Source organism: Ursus arctos, unplaced genomic scaffold (assembly GCF_023065955.2).
Source record: "Ursus arctos isolate Adak ecotype North America unplaced genomic scaffold, UrsArc2.0 scaffold_24, whole genome shotgun sequence".
Lineage (NCBI taxonomy): Eukaryota > Metazoa > Chordata > Mammalia > Carnivora > Ursidae > Ursus > Ursus arctos.
In genome coordinates, this window is record NW_026622919.1 from 5,099,250 (window position 1) to 5,125,638 (window position 26,389).

General features: G+C 53.1%; 2 protein-coding genes across 3 annotated transcripts in view; one reads left to right on the forward strand and one right to left on the reverse strand.

Annotated features, from left to right (window-relative positions):
- Window positions 1-61: 61 nt before the first annotated feature.
- AANAT (aralkylamine N-acetyltransferase) lies at window positions 62-1,359 on the reverse strand. Its single transcript, XM_026484233.3, has 3 exons — window positions 1,166-1,359; window positions 730-884; window positions 62-367 (listed from the first exon to the last, which is right to left on the reverse strand). Exons 1-3 carry the CDS (start codon window positions 1,326-1,328, stop codon window positions 62-64), a joined length of 624 nt encoding a protein of 207 aa, XP_026340018.1. The 5' UTR covers window positions 1,329-1,359.
- A 14,689-nt stretch (window positions 1,360-16,048) lies between these two features.
- UBE2O (ubiquitin conjugating enzyme E2 O) overlaps window positions 16,049-26,389 on the forward strand; it is a 54,666-nt gene continuing 44,325 nt past the window's right edge. For both annotated transcript variants that reach the window (XM_026484084.4, XM_044378686.3), the window contains exon 1: window positions 16,049-16,525. In XM_026484084.4, coding sequence (XP_026339869.1) covers window positions 16,127-16,525 — 399 coding nt within the window. In that variant the 5' untranslated portion in view covers window positions 16,049-16,126. The remainder of the gene's footprint in view (window positions 16,526-26,389) is intronic.

A 26,389-nucleotide genomic window follows, 5' to 3' on the forward strand; every position in this document is an offset into this window, starting at 1 on the left:
GCAGCCCCAGCACGTGGCTGTGGGCACCGAGGGGCGGCAGCCGGGTCGGGGGGCGCCGGGTTCAGCAGCCGCTGTTCCGCCGCAGGGAGGCGTGGCCCCGCGTGGAGCACTGCAGCTCCGTGAAGGTGAACGAGCCCAGCGTGAAGGCGCACGGGCCCACGAGGCTGAAGCCGAACCTCTGGTAGAAGGGCACCAGTCTGTCCTCACACATGAGCACGGCCCGGCGCACGTCCGGCTGGCCGCCCAGGTGGTGTAGGTAGCGCCACATCAACACGGAGCCCTTGCCCTGCCGCCGGCAAGCGTGGTGCACGGCCAGCACGTGCAGGTGGGCGGTGCGGCCCCTGGGCCGGTGCAGCGTCAGCGACTCCTGGGAACCGGCAGGGACGTGAGTCCAGACCCGCTTCTGCCCATCCCTGCCTCCCACCCAAGCTACCCCCACCCAGCCGAGAGCAAGTGTCTCCTGAGTGCCTCCAAACGGGGCTCCCTTCCCACCCGTGGAGGGCCCCAAATTGGGAACTCTACCCTCCACCCCATGGAGGGCCCTTCATGAAGGCCTTTGAGCCCCGAAGAGGTGAGTCTTTTTGACCCCGCAGAGGACCAGAGGAAGAAATTCCAGCCCCTGGGCTCCTCTGCCTCCCTCTGAGCAAGAGAAGCCAGGGCTTGGGGGTGGCAGCCTCCCTTCCAGAGGCTTTCCAGCGGCTGAGCGTCCCAGCCCCATCCTGCCCTCACCTGAGTGAGTCTCTCCTGGTCCCAAAGCGAGCCGATGATGAAGGCCACGAGGCGGCCTTCCTGGAACCAGCCCAGGGACAGCTCTGGACACAGGGTCAGGAAGTGCTTGACCTCATCCAGATACAAGGGGCAGATGCCCAAGACAGAGATGAAGGCTGCAGGGGGAGGCGTGGCGGGTGACGTCACTGCCCGCTGGCCACCGCGCACCAGGCATCTGCTCAGAAGCCCGGGTGGGTTCTCCCACCCACCCGACGGCCGCCTCTCCCGCAAGAAAACAGGATTCAGGGCCGTTCCCGTGCCCGCTTTCCTGAACACACGTGCATGCACACAGAAATACACCTCCAATCTGCTCCCACCAGGGACGACTCCTCCCCACGGGGCAGCTGCAGGGCGGGGGGGAGGTCGGCACCCAGACCCTTGGCGGGGCCCCGCTCACCTTCGCGCTCGATCTCAAACACGCTGGTGGCATCCTCCGGAGTGAGGCAGCGGAACTCACTGGCGGGAAGCGTGTGGCGCCGCGGGCGGCCTGGGGTCTCTGGGATCCCAGGCCGCAGGTCCGAGGCCTCGGGCTCCAGGCCGTGTGCGCTCTGTGTGGCCATCTTGGCTGCCGGTGCCTCCTTGGGATGCCCCAACTTCAGAAGTGGCCTTCGTCGCCTAAAAGGGCCCTCCAGCACCTATCGCAGAGGAGTGAGGGTCAGGGGTACGGCCCTCATCTCCAATAGGGGCAGGCCAGGGGGAGGGTGCACCTTGCCTCTTTTGTAGAGGGACCTGGGGTTGGGCGAGTCCCGGTGCGGATTCTGGGGGCTATAAATGTTGGTGCCCTCTCCCCACCGCTCCCTCTCAGCCAGAAGCACCCGCGGAGCAGCCCTTCCAATCCTCCGATCCTGGCCTCACTGCCCTCCAGGTACCTCTAAGTCCCAGGAGGCGATGGACGGGGTGGGCAGGGCTCCATGGAACGGGAGGCACCCCAACACTGCTGCCCAAGGTGGGAGGGGTGACCACTGCCCACGTCCGACACAGCGATGCGAGGGGTGGGTCGGTCTGTCTCACCTGCCCAGGAGGGGCCTTGCCAGTTCTTTGGGCGTAGGGTGCGGTGGCTGCGGCGTTTTAGGCAACTTCCGCCGTCGGCCCTGGAGAAAAAGACCCTTAATCGAAGTGGGTCCTCCAGGAGCTTTCACGTTGACTCTGATGGCCTCACATTGGACCACGCACACATGAGGGCATCGGGAGGATGGGGGAGTCTGAGGAGGTAGGGGGGAGTGGGCCTGGAGGGCATCTGACGGTGCCCCTATGGCACTCTGTATGTCTCTCCCACGATGCTCTTGCAGATTCTTCATATTTGCCTTGCCCTCCCTCCTCCACCTTTTCTCCCCTGGCCCAGAAGCCCCGAGCAGGGTAGCTTCTGCTCCTAAAGCCGGGAGCCGGGGGTGGGAGGATGGGGGGGCCACTTATGAGGACTCTGAGCAGGGGCCCAATGTCTCCACCGCAGAGCCACTCACCCTGGAGGTCGTCTGCTGGCGCAGGGGCCTGGGCAATCTGGGACTCCGGGCTGCCGGGCGGCAGCAGGTGTCACTGGGGAGCATGTGATGTTCTTCCAGATTTATAATCCCCGCCCCGCCTCCGTGTTACCCCAGCAGGACAAAGCCAGCAGGGCTGGGCCGCTGCCTGCCCTGTCCCCCCCGATGAGGGTCAGACATCAGAGTGACACTGGATGCTCAGGGGATTACAGGGATTGATCGAGGGCCCAGAATCTGGGCGAAGAGCACAGGGCTAAACCTCAGGGGTCTGGCTCTAATCCCTGTTGTGGCTCTGCCTGCCCGACCGAGCATTCACCCTTTGTGCTCCAGAGGCTTGGACACACCTACCTCTGGGGGTCCTTCCAGCTCCTGCAGCCCCAAAACACTACCTACCGACCGTTGGTAGCCCTTGCTATGAGCTGAGCCTCAGGTAAGAACATCCTTTCATCCACGTGAGAGCCCCGCCCCGTGAGTAGTAACCCCATTTTACAGAGGACACTGAGGCTCAGAGAGGCTGAATTACCTGCTTAGAGACCCCCAGCAAGTCGTTGGGGGCACCGCCGGTGTGCCTCCAGGCACACACTGTTACCACCAGGGCTGTTAGGCCCCGTGGATTTTCCAAGTGGCCAGGACACGTCTTCACGGTTCCACCGATCAGATGGTATCCTCAAGTCAGGGTCTACCAAAGTGGGGGGAGCCAGGGAGCGGCCCATCGGCCTTGGGAGGGAGTGCCCAAATCTGGCTCTGGGATGTGCCGTCTACCGAGCCAGTGAGACTGGAGAGGCAGGCAGTATTCAGACCTTGCTATGTAGACAGAGGCAAGCTACTGATCATCGGACAAACCCCTCTACATCCTGCCCTCATAAATGACCTCCTCCATGGATGTAACCTCTTTCCAGAGCACTCTGGAGAAAGTCCCCAGATCCAAAAGTGAGAGTCAAATCCCTCTGCATTCCAGCTGGTCCCCTGTAGCAGAAACCAACCCAAACAAGCAAGAGGCCCTCTGCGACTCATGCCCTCCTCCCATCCCCTGGTACCCGCCTGGTCTCCCACACCTGCCATTACCCTGAGGTACTTAAATAACCCCAAGGGGGTGTGGCCACCACCTTGGAAGACTTCGCAGTACCTGCGAGAGCTGGACTCACGCCCTGGGGCCCGCAGTCCCCACTTGAACAGCAATAGAACTAGAAGGTTCCCCAACTAGAAACAACCCAAATGGCCATCAGCGGTAAGGAACTACAGAACAGACCCAAAATGGAGCGCATCCCACCGTGAGAGCCAACGACCTCGAGGACCCTCAGCAACGCGGCAGGGAATGAAAGTGGCCCCCAAACCAGAGTGGTTTCGAGTCCACGGATTCTGTCCTAATCTGTGCGTTGGAGGCAGTGGCTGCCCAAGGGGGCTTCTGGGGTTCTGGTAATATAACATGCAGTGCTTTTATTTTATTTTTTTAAAGATTTTATGTATTTGAGAGACAGAGCTTGAGGGGTGGAGGAGGCAGAGGGAGAGGGAGAAGCAAGCTCCCCTCTGAGCAGGGAGCCCGATGCAGGGCTGGATCCCAGGACCCTGAGATCATGACCTGAGCCGAAGGCAGACGCTTCACCGACTGAGCCCCCCAGGCGCCCCCAACATTCAGTTCTGAAATTGAAGGACGGAGGTGCTGGCAACTCCTGAGGCTGCCGATTCGTGCACTTTTGCGCATGTCTGTTCTACTTGAAGTTTCCTTAACTATCCCGGAGATTGTTCACCGAATGGGTCCACTCCACAATTCCTTGATTGCCAGTGACCCTGGCTCCACCCCATGGCCAAGGCCGCCCCCAGCGCCATATCAGCAGCTGGTGTGAGTTCTCCCTTGGGAACCTCGAGCCCCAGTTGATGCCTCCCGCTCTTCCTTCTTAACCCCTCCAGGCCCTCGGACCCGCAGACTGCCTTGGCTTCTCTTCTTTCCCTCCAGCCCACACCCCTCCCGCAGCCCTTAGCTCCTCCCTTGCCAGCACCCACGCCTGCCCTCCTGTCGCACGAGCCCCTGCCCTCTCAGGGCCCGGCTTCTACACCCGCGCAGCAGTGCTAATGCCCTGCCCAGCCAACTGCAGAAGGAGCGCCTGCTCTTGCCCAGGATTCCGGAGCTCTGCCCACATGGCTCTGCCATGGGGGTGACCCCAGCCCAGCCCAGATGCCCACCGCACCCACACTGCTATCTGTGGGGTCCCCTCCTCCCAGGGCCTCTCTGCTGTCTGAGGCCCAGCAGAACCGCCAGAGCTTACCATGCCTCCCACCCCAGCCATTACCAAGCCCCTTCCTGTCTTTGCCCTTCTGGGAGCCTACGACTGACCTCTCAGGACTGACCAGAAGACCTCCCTCAGGCTTGACTTTGGGGCCTGGTTAGGGGGGACATGTCCCGGACCTGGGCTGGGCACCTCTGCCTCCCACCTCAAGGTCTCAGGAAAAGGCCTTCTTGGTCCTTCTTAGACCCTGTGGCTCCACTGCGCCCCCTCATGGCCTGTCGGAGAAGAGCAGGCTATTGAATCTGCCTCACTTGATTGACCACCCGAACGGCCCTGTTCTTTCTGGAAAACACCTCTAGACAGGTGAACTTTGGAGAACAAGACAAGACATTATACTAAACGTGGCTAAACTGGGGAATCTGACCCCCTCATGGGGGGCAAGGGAAGGGAAGGGAGGGTGATCTATCCTGGTCAACTGGAAGAACATGACAAAGCACCATCAACGATGGGAGGAAAAGAGAGAGATGAGGGGCACATGGGGGTGACGAGGACAGAGAGAAGGACGCCCTCTACAGTGAAATTAGGAGAAGCATCAAGGGGCACCTGGGTGGCTCGGTCGTGGAGCACATGACTCTTGATCTTGGGGCTGTAAATTCAAGCCCCACAATGGATGTAGAGATTGCTTAAAAATAAAATCTTTTTTAAAATAAGATTTATTTATTTATTTTAGAGAGAGAGAAAGAGCACGAGTGGGGGAGGGGCAGAGAGAGAGAGACAAGCAGACTCCCTGCTGAGCAGGGAGCCTGACACAGGGCTTGACCCCAGGACCCTGAGATCATGACCTGAGCCAAAACCAAGAGTCAGATGCTTAACCGATTGAGCCCCACAAATGCAATCCTTAAAAAAAAAAAAGTCAAACACCAACATTGAGAGCGACTGCATGTGTCTCTAGTGCCAGCCTTGCTGAGGGATAAACTGCTGAGGCATTTCAGGGCACTAACTGGGTCCTGACACCAGGGCATCCTCCCCCGGGGGCTGTCATCAAATTCATCTGAACAACAGAGTGGCCTTAGGAGATGTACCTACCTTGTGAATGAGGTTGCCAGACTTAGCAAATAAAAATGCAGGAAGCCCTGTGAAATTCAAATTTCAGGTAAACAATTTTTTTTAAGATTTTATTTTATTTATTTTATTTATTTATTTGACAGCAAGAGAGACAGCCAGCGAGAGAGGGAACACAAGCAGGAGGAGTGGGAAAGGGAGAAGCAGGCTCCCAGGGGAGCAGGGAGCCCAATGTGGGGCTTGATCCCAGGATCCCAGGATCACGCCCTGAGCCAAAGGCAGACGCTTAACGACCGAGCCACCCAGGCGCCCCTAAAGATTTTATTTGTAAGTCATCTCTACACCCAACGTGGGGCTCAAACTCACCACCCCGAGATCAAGAGTTGCATGCTCCCCCGACAGAGCCAGCCAGGCGCCCCACAAATAATTTTGTAAGTATAAGTCTTTGGGACATACTTTTACTAAAAAATTGTTTATCCAAAATTCTGATTTCTACCTCAAACTAATGCAACATTATATGTCAACTCTATTCAGATTTATTTTTTTTAATTTTTTTAAAGATTTTATTTATTTATTCAACAGAGATAAAGACAGCCAGTGAGAGAGGGAACACAAGCAGGGGGAGTGGGAGAGGAAGAAGCAGGCTCATAGCGAAGGAGCCTGATGTGGGGCTCGATCCCATAACGCCGGGATCACGCCCTGAGCCAAAGGCAGACGCTTAACCGCTGTGCCACCCAGGCGCCCCTCTATTCAGATTTAAAAAGAAATTTTTAGGGGCACCTGGCCGGCTCAGTCAGTAGAGCATGTGACTCTTGATCTCTGGGTCATGAGTTTGAGCCCCACACTAGTGTGGAGTTTTTTCTTTTTTTTAAGTGCACATTCTCGGGGCGACTGGGTAGCGCAGTCGTTAAGCGTCTGCCTTCGGCTCAGGGTCCCAGCGTTCTGGGATCGAGTCCCACATCGGGCTCCTCCGCTGGGAGCCTGCTTCTTCCTCTCCCACTCCCCTGCTGTGTTCCCTCTCTCACTGTCTCTCTGTCACATAAATAAATAAAATCTTTTTTTAAAAAAAAAAAAGTGCACATTCTCTGAACTGTAATTTGGCATCCTATCCTATTTCTCCTCCTTGTAGGGAAAGAGTGTGCCCCGCTAGCCACGTGCGCAGAGCAGAGGTTCACACCTACGTAGGCTTTGCAAGTGGAGTCTTTGGCGGAACTCTAGCGTGTAAAACAGACCAAGAGCCCCCCACCCCGGGGCCGGAACTGTTGCCAATGACAGGAAGGCTCTGCCAAGATGTGGTTGGGACACTATGGGTCCCACCAGGGGCCCCTGGAGGGAATGGACTTTCCTCAGAGGCACAGACTCATCTTCGAGCGCCCTCTGCCCCCGGTGGCCCTTGGACACCATCTCCCGGAGCAGGTTCTGAGGCTCTGTCCAGGCTCAGGGTGCAGGAGGAGAGTACCATCTATCTGAGAGGCATCACAGGGGACATCGCAGGCGCTCCCACAGCAGGACCAGAGGTGAGCTGTGTATCTGATTAGAGTCGGTGTAACCAATGTCCCGCATGGGGCCATCGGCTCGGGGTGCTTCGTGTTGGAGCCCCTATTGATACAGTTTTGCTCTTTAGCCAGTCTTCTCCTTCCAGCGCCAGCTCCCTGGAAAGGGTTCTGCAATAACCACTGCTCCCCAGCTCTGATTCTGCCCATTGGCCTCCCTACCACACTTCTTCTTCCAGCAAGGCTCCCCTTAGGGGTGCTACCGTCACTCCCTCCGGTCTGGCCTCCCAGTCCACCAGACAGGTCCACGCATGTCTGAACGATGGCTGCGGGCTGGGCTCCAGTTCTCTCCCACAAGGCTCTTTGGTCCCAAACAAACCACGGGCTGTGGCTTGGCTCCTGCTTCAGGGCTCCAGAACATTCTATGATAGTTTAGAGCCAAGTTGTGCAGAACACACAGAGATCCCCTCCAGAAGGCTGTGTTACCTAACCCCCCACCTGTCTCAGCACAGCCTCACCTCTGACCTGGCTGAGCCCCTATCCCACTAAGGATCTGAAGCAGCGAGGATGAGAGGCATAGAGGTGGCTGTCCTCATGATTGAGTAGACAACGGAGGTCTCAGTATAGGAAGAGTGTTCCGAGGGGCTGCATGTCACCACGGGAAAGCTAAGGGATGTCTACTCTAAGGGGGGGGAAGGAGACATTAGCAGGAAGAAGGGTGAGGATCAAGACATGTCCCAGAATCCAAGGGATGGGGTGGTCAGCAGTGTCAAATGCAGCCAGAATGGAGAAGAGATCTCAGATGCTCTTAACAAGGAGGCCCCTGGTGGCCTTTAAGCCTTTTAGGAGAGAGGGGTGGGTAGGGAGGCCAGATGCAGGGGAGCAGCCTCATGGTGACAGAGCAGAGGTCACGGCAGAGCGGAGGTCATCTGTTAAAGATACACCGACCCATTGGCATGGTTGGGGCCTGGAGACGACTCCCCACATCCCCCATGTTATCCCTCCCTCCCCCACTCCCCTGCCACCTGCGTTGGCACCCAGCCTGCAGCCACTCGGGCAACCTGCATATCCTGGCCCGGTGTGGCAGTGAGCATCCCCCTGGGCCCGGGCCCTCTGGGAGCTTCCCATGTGGGGCTGCACCTGCTTTTCTCTCCTCCCCTCAATGTGACAACTGCCCGGTTCCCACTGCAGGGCCCAGGCGAGCCCACCTGGAGGAGACAAAGAGGTAGGCCCTGAGACACAGGGCCCAGAGACACTCTGATGATGTTTCTGAGACCCCAATTTTCCACGCAGAGCCGCTGAAAGGCCGAAACGGGCAGGGAAGGCAGCTCTCTGTTATGGCGTCTGTGCGACCAGTTGTGTTTTTGGGTGGTTTTGAGGGTGACTTGTCTCTCAACTCCTTCCCAGGACCTAAAGTCTGCCCTGCACACCTGGCACTGAGCACATTTTGCCTAATTGTATTTACCTTTTCAACCTTCGTCTGTTACAGGCAGGTTCCCCGGGAGACAGAGGCCTAGATGCAGGACTGGGTTCAGGAGATTCGCTGGGGAGCCCTCTCAGGGGCAGCCCCTGTTGGGGAGCCGGGGAAGCAGCCTCGGGCAGAGGGGAAGGCAGCTGAGATGATGAGGTTGCCACCGAGGCCTCAGCCCATCTCATGGGAGCCAGGAAGCCCTGCAGAGACGCCCAGCCTGAGGCAGGGGGCAGACCTGTCTGCCCTGCATTGACCTTGGTTGAGGCAGCTTCCTGAGCTGAGGGCAATCCTGCCAGCCAAGGGGAGGGTGCTCTGGCTCTCTTTCGCCAAGCTGCCAAGAGCGCCCTAGCGGAATGCTAGCACCAACTTCCGGGGGCCTTGCCAGGGTGATAAATCCTGTGGCGGGGAAGAGTGTTCCCAGAACAACACACTTGCCTGTCTGACTTAATGTTCTGCCTCTCTTGACCCAGTATCCTTGACTCCAGTCCCACATTCTCCCAACTCCTGTCGGCACCATTGGCCGGGACCTGCAGCCCCTTCCTGGTACAGCCTTTTTCTCCCTGCCGGTGGCCCAGCACTCTACCAGGCAAGTCAAGTTGTCATTTAGACCCAGCTCTTGATCTGGTGCGAAGAGGGGAGACGGCGTAGATCCTTGGGGTGGGGGGAGGGTTGGCACCTGTCTCACGGGGAGGAGTTTTATCTTCCACCAAGGAGAAAGCACTAACCTCTCACAGGCAGGAGGGGGCCACATAGGAGGGGGCCACGGCTGTGAGGGTCCAGAAGGCTCAAGGAGAAGCTGGTGCTTTGAGATTTTTGAGTCCAGCGACCCCGATCCCCCCAGATGTCTCAGAGTTGCCCCTCTTCCCAGTTAGGGTTCTCCTTGGCATAGCCGACTCACTAAGGTTGGGGATTCAACCACTTCTAGGGCCCTGCTTCCCCTATTAAGTCCGGAACCTTCTCTATTTTTCTCTGTCCCTTTAACTTCAGGAGGTGAGTTTCTTTATGTGCTGCCAAGGAGACCCTCTGGCTCTGATACCGAGCCTTCGATTGGTGACCTATCACCCACCGCTTTTCACTGTCTTTCTCCAGTGCGACTGCCCCCAACAACAGTCATGCCCCAACAACATAGTCCTTATAATGACCTCTCTCCCCTACGGTACACGGGCCCGAGATTGTTCACCGCCACCCCAGTTCCTTCCACTGGTTCACTGCCCACAAGCGTTGTAATGATTGCACACTGTAGTGTGCTGGGCCCAGAATATTACACGTCCCACTACTGGTGGGGATCCAGCTCTAGAATCCCATTTAGAGTCTGTTCCCCAGCACCACACTCGGCACCGATGGATATGGGTCAGATTCCCCAGGAAATAGACTTAAAGACTCAGATCTGCACGAAGACGTCTACTGGAAGTGCCATCAGGGAGCAAGGTCAGCAGAGGTGGGCAGAGGGCGTTTAACCGTGATGAGCAGTTCCAGCGGAGACCTCAGCTGATCCCAGGAGAATCTCTGAAGCTGGGGCGCCCCTTCCCAGCTATCTTGAATGGAGGTGAGAGGGCCAGGCTTTGTTCCTCCTTAAGGAGAGTCACTGGATGGGTGAGGCACCTTTTTTCAGCCAAGGACAATCCTTGCAAAGGCACCAAAGCCATGATGCTCGGCAGCCAGTGCCTGGCAGCTGGGGGAAGGGCTCCTGGGATCGGAAGGTGGACTCGGGCTGTGCACGCAGTATCCACTGACGCCCATCTCCCCGACAGGCTTTATAAACCCCAGGAACACAGAGACCAGGTTGAAAGTGGGGCATGTGCCCCCCAGAGTAGGTGTCTATCAACTTAGGTCTTGATTCTTCTGTTGAGGAGGATGGCATTTAGCTTCTTGACTTCCTGTGGATTTATTTTGAAGTCTCATTTGCATAAAGAGCCTGGTTTCACTGCATGGCTGAGTGGCGCCCCATCTTTATTTGGGGTTCAATATCTGACATATGACACAGGCTGTTTCCTCAGGAACCTTCCAGACCTTTCTGGAACGAAGGCGGCAAAGGCAGGGAGGGATCGCCACCTCCTGGAGAAAGAAGGGACCTACGGCTCCCGGAGCATCTGGAGCCCTGCGGTCCCATAGAAAGGTCACGTGAGCCCCATAATGGGATTTTCAGTTTTGTAGTCGCCACGTGAAAAAGAGCCAAAAGAAACAGGTGAACTTGATTTTAATACTATATTTTATTTAACTTAATATATATAAAGTATTAACATTTCAACAAGTAATCGATACAAAATTAAGAAGATATTTTTAGACTCTTTTTTTTTTGCAAACAAGTCTTCAAAATTCGGTGTATATTTTACACTTACAACACGTCAATTCCGACAAGCCACATTTAAGTGCTCAAGAGCTACGCGTGGTTAGGGGTTACCACAACGGACAGCACAGAGCTAGAGGCTGGAGGCCGAGGAGAGAACCAGTGTGTGTGTGTGTGCGCGCGCGTGCACATATGTGTATGTTCCTCTCCATATTTGGAAACACGGAGAGCAGGGGACTTGAGGAAAGACAGAGGTGTCCCGGAGACTGGCTGACACATGTTGAACCACTGGGAGAGGTTGGCTGGTTTTGTTCACTCAACGAAAACCTCTGGAGCACGCACTACGGGTCAGACCTGTGCTGGATGCTGGGGTGCAGAGGTGGAGAAGGACGCACAGAGGGGAATCAATACAACCGCGCAGGTATTACCAGGTGAGTGGGGTGAATAATCAGGGGAACGGGGTGCCTGGAGGATAAGGCAGCCCGATCTGGGTTTTGTGAGATGAAAAGGAGTTCTTTAGGTAGAAACAGGAGTTGAAGTTGAGGCATAAAAACTTCCAGGCAGATGGTGAACAAGTGAAAAGGCACCAGGCACCAAAAATTGGGGTCCTGGAGGAAGCAGCCGGGGCTGGAGCATGGGGCACATGTGCAGGGAGCAGAGCTGGAAGACAGGGTTAGAGGTAGGTATTGGGGATCAATTCTGGAAGGGCTACCTGTGTCATCCTCTGCTGGACCAGGAGAAGCCCAGAGAGATGGTAAGCCAAGAAGCTGGGTGATCCTGTTTGCATTTTCAATGTCCCTGGGAACGAGGTGGTGGATAGATTAGGCGGCGGGGGTAGGGTAAGGGGGCTACGGCGGCGGTGTGTGCGAGAGATGGGGATGAACTCATACGAGCAGGTAATGTTTATCAGGCCCCACTAACTGAACAGACCTCACGCAAAGGCACCATACATTGACCATGCCAGTTACACTGCCAACAGCCCCAGGAAGTGGGTACTATTATTACTCCTATTTCACAGAAAGGAAACTGAGTCTCAGAGAAGTGAAATAGCTTGCCCAAGGTCACATAGTGAGTCAATGGTATCTCAGGCCTCAAACCCAGGTCCATCGATTCTGGACCCCCACTCCTAGCCGTGGCACCACACTACCTCCCCCTGGAATGGCCCCCAGTGGAGAAGCTCTGGACGGGGGGGGCGGGGCTGGAAAGAGGGTAGAGGGGGCATGACCTGGGCTTCGATCACATGTAGAACTTCAGATCAAGGGTTAATCCTCAGGTGGCCAGCTTGGGACCCAGGTAAGTGATGCTGCCATCACCTTGGATAAGGGGTCTGGGAGAAGACATGGGTTTGGGGGAAATGGGTTTGTAACATCTGGCTGGTCATCCAGGAAGTGCCCATGAGTTGGTGCGGAGGAGAAGGCCCCGGTGATCTGGGAGTTGGTGGTGAAGAGGGCGGATGGTGGAGCGACCGCAGCGCTATTGCTCTTCAAGCTGGGCCGATGGATGAGCTGTCCCTGGCCCCCGTACCCAAAGGAAGGAGGGAAACTGGGTGCACCTGCCAAACCTGGGCTCTCACTTATTGCTCAACCTTTTCACTGGTGCCCCCAGCATAAAGTAGTCTGCCCCGTGGATTGCAACCATTCCTGAGTCAGGAGTGAGAACGGCTCAGGGCTGGCCCATCTGGGTCCTGATCCTGACTGTACTGCAGGCTGATCTTGGGCAAATCCCACGGTTCTCCCAGGGCATCAACACAAAAAGGGGTAAGGCTCCAGGGGCAAGAAGGACCCCTTTAATTCCAAAAGCCCAAGATTCTTGAGCAACTGCCAGCTGGAGGCTCAGGCAGGGGCATTTCTCCGGGCTAGCGATGGGGGTGTGGGACGGCTCCCCGGGGAAGCTCCCCTCCCACTCCACCTTCCTAGCTGAAGACCCCAGTGCTGAATGCACCCTAGAGCCTCCAAACACGCACTCTCTGGGTCCATCTAGGTTCTCTCCTACAGGGAAGCATGGAGAGGCCAAGCAGGCTGGGGCTCCCCCATGGGGCAGTGTGAGGCCCTGAGGCCCATGCACACTTCTTAAACCCAGTGGCCGCTTAAGATAGGGATAAGACAGGGCCTGCTTCCCAGAGATCAGGTCATGTTGCTGCCAGCCCTCTTGCCTCCTGTACCCTGCCAGCCCCTTAGCAAGGGGAGTGGCCAGACCGGCTCAGTTTCTTGCAGGCATATTTGTAAATAAGCAAAATTCCCCTGAGAAGAATCTCTATTCCCCAAGAAGGGCTGGGTGTTGGGGCCATGAGAGGAGGGATTTCTCCACTGGGGAATGAAGGGTTTTTTTTTTTCATTCAGCAACTATGAAAATACAAACTAAGCCAATGCTCCCATCCCAGCTCACCCCACTCATCAGCTTGGATGTGCAGACTGTGGTTGGGGCTTGGGGACTGGGAAGGAGTCAAACCTCAAACCTTGACTGGAGCATCTCAGGTCTGAGTGAGGTGGGGAGGAATGTACTGAGGCTTTCTAAAAGGACTCTGATGCAGCTCAAACTGGGGGTGACAAAAAGGGCTGAGAAATAGCACGGGCAGCTCCTAGGGGGAGGACGGGAAACTGACCAAATGGAGGGACAGGAATCTCAGGCCTTCGACACCCCCTGATATGGCACATCACTGAGCATCAAGACTGGGCCAGGCTCCGTACTAGGCACTGGGGCGACACACATACCTAGAACAAAATCCGCATGCTCAAAAGGGGTTTAGTTAGTAAGGGAGAGATCAGCATTTGAAACCAAGGGCTCTTACCTATAACCTAGCAGTTTCCTGGGGGAGGGGGTCAGCACAGCGTGGGCTTCACAAAAGGGGGGCCCATACTTGCTCTCTCACAGAGGACTAATCTATGTAAAGGTGGCTAATCTATGTAAAGCACTTAGTATAGTACCTGGTATTAAGTTACAGCTCAATAACTGGTAGCTATTATTAGCCATTATTACAAGAAGCCGCAGAATAAACATGGCATATCTTCCTGGAGTGCCAATTTTACTCAACGATTAGGGAGGAAGGACATTCTTTTTATATTAAAACGAACACAGCCATAAGCTGGAGTAGAGGGCAAAACTCACTTGGACTTTTGACATCAACGATTTGGGGCCCGCATTGCCCTGCCCCTTCAGCCTACTTCCTCGCCCCCTCCCCCTATCCCTTGATAGACACAGGAACTAGAGAATCCCCTGCACTTGGAGTCAGGAAAACTGCATTCCAACTTGGCTCCGCAGGTTACCACGCTGTGAACTTAGGCACTGAATTCCCGGACCCTGTTTCCTCATTGATAGAACGGGGTTACGTACACCTGTAACAGGGGCGCCTGGCTGGCTCCGTTGGTGTAGCCTGTAACTCCTGATCTTGGGGCCATGAGTTCAAGCCCGGTAGGGCTTTTAAGCTTGCTTAAAAAACAAGCCAAAGAACAAAAAACTAACAAAAAACCGCACACCTATATCCACAATTTTGAGAACAAGATAATACATGTGAATGTGTCTGGCACAGCACCTGGTCAATAATAGGTGCTCCATAAATGTTAGGTTATCAGGACACTAAGGAGACAGGGCTAAAGGGGCATGGTAGGTGGAACCGAAGCTACTATGTTATTGCTGTTAAGCCTGCCAGGTCTTTATGGGGGAGGGAGTGGGGAACAGAGTCCCTCCCAGCAGTGATTCTGGATGGCCACTCTGCACATTGGTCTGGGATGGAAAGGCTGTGGTTTGTGAGCCCAGCTTTGCCCCGAAAGAGTATCCTAATTGCCCCTCAGCACACTTAGACACAGTTTTTTCTAGACCTTAGTATGTGAGTTTTCTAAGGCCTGGGTCCATTGACAACCACCCCAACCCTAACATTTCATCAATATTCTCGAAGTGCTTGGCTCAGGACACATTATATACTCAGGCTGCCTTCTGTGCTTCATGTATGTTCTTATGACTTTTCTGGGAGTGTAGTTTTGTAGCCTTGGCAGTCCGTAAACTACTCAAAGAACAGGGATCCCGCCTTTTTAAAAGAACCCAAATACTGTAATATGGAACCATCTTACCAATCTATCTTTGATGGTCTTGCAGAAAGATGTGGAAAAAAATGATTTTGACTGAGAAAGGTTAGGGCCATAGCCTGAGTATTCATAATTTCCTCCCTACAACCCATTATGAATCTGTCCTCTGAGAATGTTATCTAAATCTTTTGGAACTTACTTAAGGGACACGCTAGTATAATTACTTTTTATATTTTAAAATGGCAATATGGAGCAAACTGTAAGTATAACAGTTCTGTCTGTCTAGACTTTTAGTCTAGGAAGGGAGGGTTGAAATATTATAGTAATGGTTAAGCTTTATGGAGGGAACTGTATGTCAGGCACTGTTCTGTTTCTCTCAATCCTCCCAATTGCCCAATGAGACGTATATGGTATTATCACCCCTATTTTACTGATGAGAAAATTAAGGTGAAAAGAAGTTTATCAGCTTACCTACCTTTATAAGATACAGCAACAAGAATTGGAATCCATGGCTCCCACTCCTAACTACCTCACTGTCCCACCTCGCACCATGTTTACTAAGCCTCATGGAGATTTGAGCCCCTCTAGATGGTTTTAAAGCCAAACCATAGAGGCCACTAATGCTTGCTTATCTTTCTGATCTTTCTCTGGACCTCCTTCACCAACCCCTTGACCCGTCCCTGAGGGGTCATGACCTTCCAAGCTTTGCATGTAATTTCCTAATATAATACACTCTAGATATGCTCTCTCTCTCTATCTTTTATAGTCTTGCTTACAAGCTGCCTCGGAGTTGCTTTTTAGCTATTTAATATGTATATGTTTTGTCTCTCCAACTAGGTTGTAAACACCTAGAGGACAGGGACGGCATCTTGCTCTTACCCCTCCCAGTGCGTAGGACTAGGCTGGAGACGCCAAGGAGGCTCATTAAATGTTGTTGACAGTCTCCGGGCCATCCTCCGCCCCACCTCGGCCACTCCCCTTTTCCTCGGTGCCCATTGCACTTCCTCCTCCCGGGTCCCCACCCAGTCCCGCTCCCCTAACTTTTACCCCCTCTGGCCCCGCCCCTCCCTCGCGGAGTCCACTGTTCCCCCGCCCCCGGCAGCATCTCCAGCGTCCCCTAGCGACGAGGCAAGAGCTCCTAGCAACCGCATCTCGGTTCCCTGACGACGGCGGCACGCAAGGCCACGTCAGCGCGCCGTGGCCCCGCCCCCGCGCCGGCTGGCCCCGCCTCCCCGTGCCGCGTTCGCCGCCGCCGCCACCGCTGCCGCCGCCGCCGCTGCTACCGCCAGCACCGCCGCCGCCCGAGACTCGCGCAGAGCAGTTATGGCGGATCCCGCAGCGCCCGCACCCGCAGCTCCGGCTCCCGCCCAGGCCCCAGACACGGCCCCGACCCCGGACGCGGCCCCCGCCCCGGCGCCCGCCCCGGACTCGGCCTCCGGGCCGTCCTCGGACTCCGGCCCCGAAGCCGGCTCGCAGCGGCTGCTGTTCTCTCACGACCTGGTGTCGGGCCGTTACCGCGGCTCGGTGCACTTCGGGCTGGTGCGCCTCATCCACGGCGAGGACTCGGACTCGGAGGGCGAGGAGGAGGGCCGCGGGAGCTCGGGCTGCTCCGAGGCGGGGGGCGCGGGCCACGAGGAGGGCCGGGCCAGCCCGCTGCGCCGCGGCTACGTGCGCGTCCAGTGGTACCCGGAGGGCGTCAAGCAGCACGTGAAGGAGACCAAGGTGCGGCGGCGGGCTGGGGCCGGGGCCGGGGCGGGGGCCGGGGGCCGACGCAGGGACGGAGTTGCTGCAGGAGCCCTAGGCCTGGGAGGGGAGGCGCGCGAGGCGCTGGCCGGAATGGTGCAACTGCAGTGGGCCGAGGCGGGAGGACGAGCCTCCGCGGAGGGGACGCTCCGGTGCAAAGTCATTGCACCAGCCCCGGGCCACCGGGCCCCGGGCTTCCCCACGCGAAGGGACTTCCAAGCCTTGCGGCGCTGTGGTGTCGGCCTCAAGATTCTGTTCGTGGACCCACTACAGTGGGGAACTCCTCAGGCTCTGAGGCACACTCGGCATTACACCAGTGCGGCGTTTTGCTGACCCGCGAGGAGCTAGCTACATGCTGCATTGTGCATCCAGAAAGCAAGGCCGTGCCGGGTCCGTGCGGGGAAGGGTTGTGGGCGTTCCAAAACAAAGATAGAGGCGAAAATCTCGGGCGGCATAAGAACCCAAGAAGTTCCCTAGATGACAGAATGCGTTATTATGGGTAAAGAAACCGACCCTCCTCCCCTTTTCTTTACCTTGTTGCCTCGTTTTAATTGCTGCGGAGAACTTTGTGAGTAAAATCATTAATAATCAGGGCCGTGATATTAATAGTACGGGGTGGGGGGGATGTGACAGCTGCGACTGGGATTCATGACTCCCAAGTGCAGTTGGACTTCTGGAAAAAAAAATACTATGGAACCATGGATGGAGAAGAGCCACCCATTTGGAAACTGAAGGTTTTTTTCCTGACCTGAGGCTGTCAAGCAAACATCAGACTCCCTTATGGTATTGGGGTGAGGCTGGTGAATATTGGCAGTTTTACAGACAAAGGGGTTTATCATCTTAAACCTGAAACCTTGAACCAAGGTTGGTTTGGTGGCTTCTTCTCCTGTCTTGTTTTCCTGAGTGTGAATTCCTATCAGTGATTCACACACACGCACACACCCCTGTATCTTTCACCCTTCTTCATCTCCTCCTCCTTCTTCCCTTCAAGAAAACATTTCTAAGCAGGAATCAGGCCTCGGCTGTTGACAGGTCTGATTTCATGGGAGGGCACTTGAGAAGTTAATCTGGGTTTCTCACACCCTGGGAGACAAAGGCCACAGAGGAATAGGGCTTCTTGCCTCCCTACAAAGGGGGTCTGTGGTAACAGCTCTGGCAGGGGAAAAGGCCCCACTCCCAGGATGAGCCTGTGATCCACTTCCTAGTGGTAGAAGTGACTTGATACCAGCAGGGTCTTTCTCCTTGCCAGTGTGCACGCATTCACAGACACAGAAATCAACATACGGAACCCCTGGCTTCCCCTCAGAGAAATGCAAATTGGGCATTAGCTGCTCTGACTCGGGAAGAAAATTGTGCAGAAGTATGTGGAAAATTGTACTTTATATAGTGGAATGCTTGTTAAAAATGACCACCGGTGGTGGTACGTCGGAAAGAGAAGAGTTTTGCTCTTTATACAGTGTTTCTGCATTGTCTTAGCTAACGAATGGTTGAGAATGTCTTTCTGTGGGTTTTTGAAAAATGTTTTCCCCCAAGCATCTTCTCCAGAGGTTGGTGACTTTTGGAATGCAGCTCATTTCACTGTGTCATGGCCTCCTGCCCTGGGACTCGGCGGGCAGGCCACGCTCCGCTGCCGGGAGCTGCCATGTTTATCAGTGGTTGTTCCTGTTCATCTTGACTTTGGTGGTTAACTTTATTTACAATTATGTTCTGTCTGCGTCCTCCCGCCGGGTGTAATTATGCCAAGTTTGACTTAAAATACCTATCTAGGAATTAAATAGAAAATAATTTTGAGGTGCCTGCGTGGCTCAGTCGGTGAAGCACCTGCCTTCAGCTTAAGTCATGGTCCCAGGGTCCTGGGATCGAGCCCTGCATGGGGCTCTCTGCTTGGTGGGGAGCCTGCTTCTCCCTCTGCCTGGCACTCTGCCTACTGGTGCTCTCTGTGTCAAATAAATAAATAAAATCTTTTTTAAAATTTAAAAAAAAATTTTAAGGCACCAGCTTGGATATATTTTGAAGCTGCTCTCTTGTGATTTGCTTCGAATTTGTTGAAATCCATTGTAGCTCCAGTGGTGGTGTTTCTTTGCCATTGGAGTGTCTGTAGCTTCGGAGCTTAGCAGAAGCTAAGGGGCATAGGAACTCTAGGAAGTGGTGGCGTGTAGTGTCCATTTGTGGCTGGCAAGACCCAGTTCTTCTTTTAGGAATTAAGAGTAGGTTCGTGTGGGGGTGTGTACCTGATAGGTAGCTGTAGGTCACCATGAACCCTAGGCACAGATGACCCCGACCAGGGTGCTGGGTGGGACTTTGCAGTTTAGGAAGTGGTGGGAAGATTTTTTTTTCTTCTCATCTCTCACCCCTTATAAATCCGTGGAGGTGACAGTGTGTTATAAAGAAAAGACCAGACCAAGGCTGAGCATTTAGGTTCTGAATCCTGCTTCATCACGAATTTGGTTATGAGATTTGAGAATTCAGTTACTGATAGAATAATGTGGTGACAGCATTGAGAAACATACTTCTTTTTAAAGCTGCCACCTATTGGAATTTTTTTTAATAGTGCCCTTTTAATGTGGAGTGTTTAGTAGGCTGTGGAGTATTTTTGTAGTTTTCAGGTTAATTTGTTGGGCAATGAGTAAAGGCTTAATAGTAGTCTTTTAAGTTTTTAATGAACAAATTCATAGAGATGAAGAGACTGGCCCACAAGGTCTACCCCCTCCTGGCCACTTCATTGAAAATTATCAACAGGAATAAAAAATAAGTAGGGGCGCCGCCTGGGGGGCTCAGTCAGTTAAGCGTCTGCCTTCGTCTCAGGTCATGATCCCAGGATCCTGGGATCAAGCCTCACATCAGGCTCCCTACTCAGCAGGGAGTCTGCTTCTCCCTCTGCTGCTCGCCCTGCTTGTGCTCTCTCCCTCTCTCTCTCTGTCAAGTAAATAAATAAAATCTTTAAAAAAAGAAAGAAAATAAGTAGCTCTTCCTTGAAACTGCAGAATTTATGGTCCAGTTCCTGAGGCTTCCAGCAGGCAAAGTTAAACTTCTTTAGGACTTTAAACAAGCACGTACCTTGTGCTCCTTCCTTTCCTCAACCTCCTGTCCCCTTCAGCGTGGTAGCTAATTTACCCACTTGCAACTTTCCCCCAGGTCTTCTGTGCGACTTGCCCCTTCCCCATCAGTGGCCGTCCTCGAGTAACGTTTTGGAGTAAAGCCAAATGCCGACGGTGTCTTTGTGTTCCTGAGCGCTGGCTAGATGTGGTCGGTCCTTCCGGTCTCCACCTGTCATGGTTGGACAGAATGGCCCCGTTAGGAAGAGAACAGACTGCTGTCTATCAGTCCAAGTTTGGCGCTTCCTGTTTATGCTTTAGTTTTCCCATCTCTTGTGCACTGTCTTCTGCTTCAGGTTGCCACAGCATCCAGAGCCTCCTGATGTGAGATTTCATGTCCCTAAATTAAAGCTGTGTCTGTGATCACTCTGCTTTTCCGAGGCTCTGTGTGTGGCATCCCTCATGACAGGTCCCTTAGGAATTGGCTTCTCAGTTTATTTTTGGCTTTTACTCAGGCCAGCATTTCCCTGGGGAAAACTGTTTGGCTGTAGCATCATAGCATGTGAAGGTCCTTGCTTCACTTGTCCAGGTGCTGGACCCGTTAAAAGCAATTGTTCTTAGTGATGTAATAGGAGGAAGTTACGTAAGGTTAACCAAGATGCAGGACCGAGTGCATCTAATTGCATTTTATTCAGATAGGATCGCAGCACTTGCAGACTCGCACAGCTGTTCTGTGATTTTATTCTTTGTCCTTTGGTTCTCCCCTTCTAACTCCTGGGACCCAGTGCTTTGATGGCGTCTCTGTCTGACTTGCCACTTCGCTCAAGGGCACTTTCACCAGGTGAGGGATGTGTGTTTGTGTCCTGTGATTGGAAGTCAAAACCCCTGGGTGCTCTTCCCAGCCGTTACCTACTCTGAATGACCTTGGCCTAGTCACTGCCTTACTTCTCTCTGCAGTACAAGACAAGCTCTGTCTTTTCTAGCCCCTGAAACGAGCCTGAACCAGAACCATGGCTGGGTGGGGTGGCCACTTGGCTCTGAGCAGCGGCCATCCTGGTGTCCGTCAGACAGAGCCAGCCCCGTCCCTTCAGGAGGTCGCTTCTGTGGGTCACGAGTGCCGCGCCTGCAGAGGCCAGAGGTGCTCCAGAGGGGTTTGTCTCAGTGGTGGAGGGATTCCTGCTAATCGATCACGTTGTTGCTCGTGATCTGGTGGGTTGTACATAGGACTTCTTACTAAGCCTGTCCTAGAAATACTCATGAACTTCCCTCCTCTGTTACTTTATGCACGTTTAAAGTAACACCTGCCAGGGGCGCCTGGGTGGCACAGTCCTTAAGCATCTGCCTTCGGCTCAGGGCGTGATCCCGGCGTTCTGGGATCGAGCCCCACATCAGGCTCCTCCGCTAGGAGCCTGCTTCTTCCTCTCCCACTCCCCCTGCTTGTGTTCCCTCTCTAGCTGGCTGTCTCTCTCTCTGTCGAATAAATAAATAAAATCTTAATAAATAAATAAATAAATAAAGTAAGTAACACCTGCCAAAGTCCGCTAACCTCGGGGGGGGGGCATGTGGAATGAAAACATATGTATGTGTGTGTATATTTTCCAGCATTTGGAAGAACATCTTTTTAAATTCCCAAGAGAATAAATGACAAGGATGGTAGAGTACTGCTTTTGTATTTTAAAATAATAGCAAGGACAGACATTATGTAGTGTTACTATGTGCCAGGCACCGAGTGCTCTCTGTGTATTACTCAGTGCTCCCAACAACCCTGCGGATTAGGTGCTATTATTATCCGTGTGTTTCAGAGGAGGAGACTGAGGGGCAAAGAGGTCAAATAACTTGTCCGATGTCACACTGCTAATAAGCGGAGGAACCTGACTACAAATTGAAGTAAATGTAGTTTGCTGTCACCTGAGAATGTTTAAGTTCAGAATTCATAGATCATTACTGTATCAGGCACCCTGATTAAACATGAGTCACAGACCCTGTGGTTGGCATTCATCATCCAGTCTTTAAACACTGGAAAGTCTTCGTGGAGAGGCTGTAACCACAGGTAAGGAGAGAGGAAGGAGCAGGGTGTTGGGATGGGTGGAAGGACCGGCAGATCACGCTGGGGAGCAGAATGGGAGAGACGCTAGCTTGACACTTGGCCGTGGGCTTCTGTTCTGCATCTTTTATTCCCTGACCCCGCAGTCATTCTCAAGATCATTGCCAGAAAGCACATTTTATATCTAGAGAACCTGTGAGTGCCCCTTAGATGTTGAATGAAAGCAGTCTCTGTGTGATTCAATTCCAACACTGGTTTATTCCCCCTCTCCACCCCGACCAAAAGCCCGAGGAACTGGCATTTCTCGTTGTCTTGGAAGTGGTCAGTGTTAGGAAATCCAGCTTCACCTCCTGCCCCCAAAGACCTGTCCCCTCTCTTGCTGCTGTTGTCACACTCCCGCTGGGAATGCTGAGTCATGAGACAGGTTCAGAAGGACTCCTTGGAGAGAGGCGGAGTGCCACTCAGTTCCTTCCCCTTCGGTTGCTCCGAACTGACTGTGCTCTCCACCTTGTTTTTATTTTAGGACATTAAAGGTCCTTTTGCACCCTCCCCATCCCCACTTCGTTGTTATTCCTGCTTTTCTTTTTTCTTTTTTTTTATTTTCCCGTTCCATCTAGACAAATTTTGCTTTTTTACTGTTTTACCCAAGGGCCTCATGGAGTCCAGTGGAACCTCTGTGGGGCCAGTACTTCACGAAGGGGTGCGGTTATGGTATGTGACCTGAATCACCATCACAACAGTGCTGGGTCCAGGATTGGTGTCAGCTGCCCCTGGTGGTCCCCTCACAGTTGGATTTGGGGTGATCTCTTTTAAGAGCCATCCTGTAGTTTTAACTGAGAGGACATGGTCTGTGCTCCTGTTCCGTTTCCCTGCCCAGAGCTTAGCTTGCTTCTGCATGGGGGCGGGAGGGTGCTGATTGAAATGGATAATCAAAAGACGGAAATGTGCCTTTTTATTTACTGGTTGCTCTCACTTATATTTACGAGGATTTTGGTGTTTCAAAACTGTAGCTCCTTCCGAGGCCCTGCCTGTGCAGTGGCGGGCGCCGAGCTGAGAAGGTCGCGCTCTCGAGGCTGTTGCGTAGCCGATGCTTGCGGCTCTAGTGAGCAGGGCGCACATGCAGAATTGCTTCTGTCTCTGACATTTCTGCCGGCCTCAGGGGGCTGTGTCAGGAACCACCTGACATATGTGTGGTTACAGACAGGGAGGAGAAAACATTTACTGGAAATTTTTGTAGTTCAGAATAAAATTGAATCACGTTAATGGATAGCCCTCTGAATTTATCTACCCCAAGGTTATTTGCCCTTGTTTTGCTCTGAGGTTGAGGATTACCTGTCCTTCAACCCAGGGCTGACCGTGTTGAATGAATCCTTTGGTCAGTTTTGCCCACAGATATACTGTGTTCCTCTGAAGCAGGATGGTGAAAAGCATGTTTTCGATTCAAACACTAAGGCAGGGGCGCCTGGGTGGCTCAGTCGGTTAGGTGTCTGCCTTAGGCTCAGGTCACGATCCCAGGGTCCTGGGATCCAGCCCCGCGTCCCTGTCCGTTGGGGCTCCCGCCTGCTAGACAGTCTGCTTCTCCCTCTGCCCCCAGCCCATTCGTGCACTTGTGCACGGTCTCTCTCAAATATCTTTTCAAAAAATAAACATGAAGGCAAATGATACACTGTTCAGAAGTACTCAGCTAGGCAATGTGTACTGGGATAAATGGCCTTTCGGGGTTAAATCTGGTTGACTGTTTGGTCCAGGGATTTGTATATTTTGAGAATGAAACATTTAATTTTTTGTAGGTAGCTCAAAGGAATAAGACGCTAGATCACTTTTGGTTTAAATCGATAGTGGAGCTATATCTGGTGACGATTCATTCTAGCTATGGCAGTTTAAAAATTTTTAAATTTAAGAGACTGAGAAGTGCTGAAAGAAAGAAAGAAAGGGAAGAAGAAGGAAAGAAGAAGTCGTCAGTCCTATCCAGTAATAAAATGGAAGCCCGCAGCTAGCAGGAGCGCTCTCCTGCCGCCCTGAAGTGTTGTTCATTTGCGTCCTGCCTGGGAGAGCTGGGCTTGCACACCCAGCAGCTCTGGTGACGCTCTTCCACCTTGTTTCAGCGTTGATCTTTTTTGTGGGAGCTGCTGCTGTGGAGATGGTCGGTGACGCTCTTGTGACCGGCGTGTTCACAGGACGACTTGCTGGCCCTCGCAGGTGCAGGTGGGAAGGAGCAGACACACATCTGTGTCTTGCGTGGCTTCCAGGAGCATCAGGAGCAGACGTACTCCGTGCTGAAAGCATCCCCTTATTTGTCTGCTCCGTTTAATTACTTAAGGGAGTTTGAGGGCCCTGAAGGTTGATGATATCATCTTCAAGCCAAAGAAGAAAGAGCGTCTCTCCCTACGCCCAGCATGCTTTGGGGGCACCCCAGCACTCTGCCAGTCGCAAGGGGTGTCTGCTCCATTTCCTCACGACCCACAAGACCCTTCTCCTCTCCCTTGCTTCTCTCACCACTGGGTGCCAACGGCTCTCCTGAAGGTCACAGAGGACTAGTGGATTCCCGGTTACTGCATTTAGCGACGTTTCCCTAGTCCTTGTCCTCTGGGTCCTTCAGCCTTGTTGATTGTGGTCAGTCCTGCCCTTGTACCGGAAACTTTCTTCAGTTTCTTCCTTGTACCAGACGGTACTGAATTTTTCTCTTTAGCCTTTTTGTCTTTTTCCTCTCCTCTCTGTGAGACTTCTTCCCATATTATGTTCTCATTCCCCTCACCGCCCTCCTGTCGGTTCTTCAGTGCTCTTGTTCACCCGCGTGTTGCAGCCGGTCCCCACCTTCCCATGGCTTCCACACCTGCACCACGTTCCCCGCCCCTCACCTGACAGCTCCCTCCTGTCATCTAGAACTGCAGACGTTGTGGCTGTAAAGTCGCATGAGTGTAACTGCCCTTCTCACCCCCAGGTCCGTGGCATTTGAAAAAAATTCCTTTTTCCAACTTTTGATTATGAAAAATCTGCAAACATGCAGAGAAGTTGAAAGACTAGGCCAGTGAGTACTGATTACCAACCATCATGAGTCGGCAGTTACCATTCTGTCATCTGTGCTTTACCTGTACCTGTGAATGTGTGTAAGCACACTTTTTCCTGAGCCACTTGGTAAGGTAGAAGCAGACGTGGTGGCAGACACCTCTAAATACTTAAGCTGGCATCTTCTAAAATTCAGAATATTGGGGATCATCTTAAATGTACCTTCTTGGGCCCCCATTCTCATGTAAGTGTGCGGTTCAGTGGTATTAATACGTTCATAATGTGCAGCCATCACCATCCTCTGCCTCCAGACTTCTCGTCGTCTTGTAAAACCGAACCTTGATACCCGCTAAACAAGAACGCCCTGTTTCCCCCCACGCCAGCCCCTGGCCACCACCTTTCTACTTTCTGACGTGACCTATTATTTCATTTAGTAGAATATCCTCAAGGTTCATCTGCGTTGTAGTACAGGTCAGAATTTCCTCCGTTTGAAAGGCCGATGAGATTCCGTTCTGTCTGCCGCTTTTGGCGTATCCATCCATCCGTCAGCGGACGCGTGGGGCGCTCTCCCATTTCAGCTGTCGTGAAAAATGCAGCTTATGAACATGGGTGTACAAGTCTCTCTTCGAGATCCTACTTTCAGTTCTCTTGGGTATATCCCCAGAAGTGGAATTGCTGGATCATATGGTAATTTTATTTTTACTTCTTTTTGAAGAACTGCGATCGTGTTTTCCACAGCAGCTGCACCACGTGCCATTCCCACCAGCAGTGCGCAAGGATCCCGGTTTCTCCACGTTCTAGCCGACGTTGGTGATTTTCTGATTTTTTTATGGTAGTCACCCTAATGGGGGTGAGGTCGTATTTCACCGTAGTTTTGATTTGCGCCTACCTAATGACGTGTGATGTTGGGCATCTCTTCAGGTGCTTCTTGGTCATTTAAATACTTTCTTTGGAGAAATGTTTAAGTCCTTTGCCCATTTTAAAATGGGGTTGTTTGGGGGTTTTTTGTTGTTAAGTTCTAGGAGCTCTCTCTAACTCTGCATATTAATCCCTTGTCAGATATATGATTTGCAGATATTTTCTCTCATTCTGTAGGTTGCCTTTTTACTTGGTTGATAGTGTCTTTTAGTGCATTATAATGTTTCTTAACGTTCATGAGTCCAGTTTGTCTGTTCCCTTGTTGCCTGTGCCTTTGGCGTCCGGCTCGCATTCTAATTTGTCATCAAATCTTTGTTCGAATTGCCTCTTGCCTCCTCTGCATTTCCGTTCTGCAACACGGGCTCACTCTCTGATGGTCTCGTGCGTGGACTGATCTCGCCTGGTCTCCCTGCCTCTAGACCCTCCTTCAGCCCAGCACGCAGCACCACAGGCTGACCTTCCAGAAGACTGCTTGGATTGTGTCAGGACCCAGCCTCCTGACGTGCCTAGCTTGTCACTCAAGGCTCTTCGCCCTCGTTTCACACTCAGTCTCCTGCCCTTTCGGACGAGACTGCATCTCATCTGCTTCCCCCGTTCACTTGTGCCCTTCTCTGCCTCTAATGCCCCATGGCACTTCCATGACACACTTGAGTTCTCTCTCCCTGGCTTGAGAAGCTTCTTGAGAAACCAAGACAGTGACTGCTTATATTCGGTGGAAGCTTATATTCTGAATGGCTCACATGTAGTTTCATGGGAAGCATTTGAGTTAATGACCAGATCCTTCCCATTCGCCTACAGAGAGTATTCTTAGCCTTTTCCCAGACACTCCGTGGTCTGTGC

Excerpts from the sequence above, each read along its gene's own strand:
- AANAT (XM_026484233.3), bottom strand. The coding sequence starts at position 1,328 with ATGGCCACACAGAGCGCACACGGCCTGGAGCCCGAGGCCTCGGACCTG. Across the intron at positions 885-1,165 it reads GTTTGAGATCGAGCGCGAAG|CCTTCATCTCTGTCTTGGGC; the intron begins GTGAGCGGGGCC and ends CTCCCCCTGCAG. Across the intron at positions 368-729 it reads ACCAGGAGAGACTCACTCAG|GAGTCGCTGACGCTGCACCG; the intron begins GTGAGGGCAGGA and ends GCCGGTTCCCAG.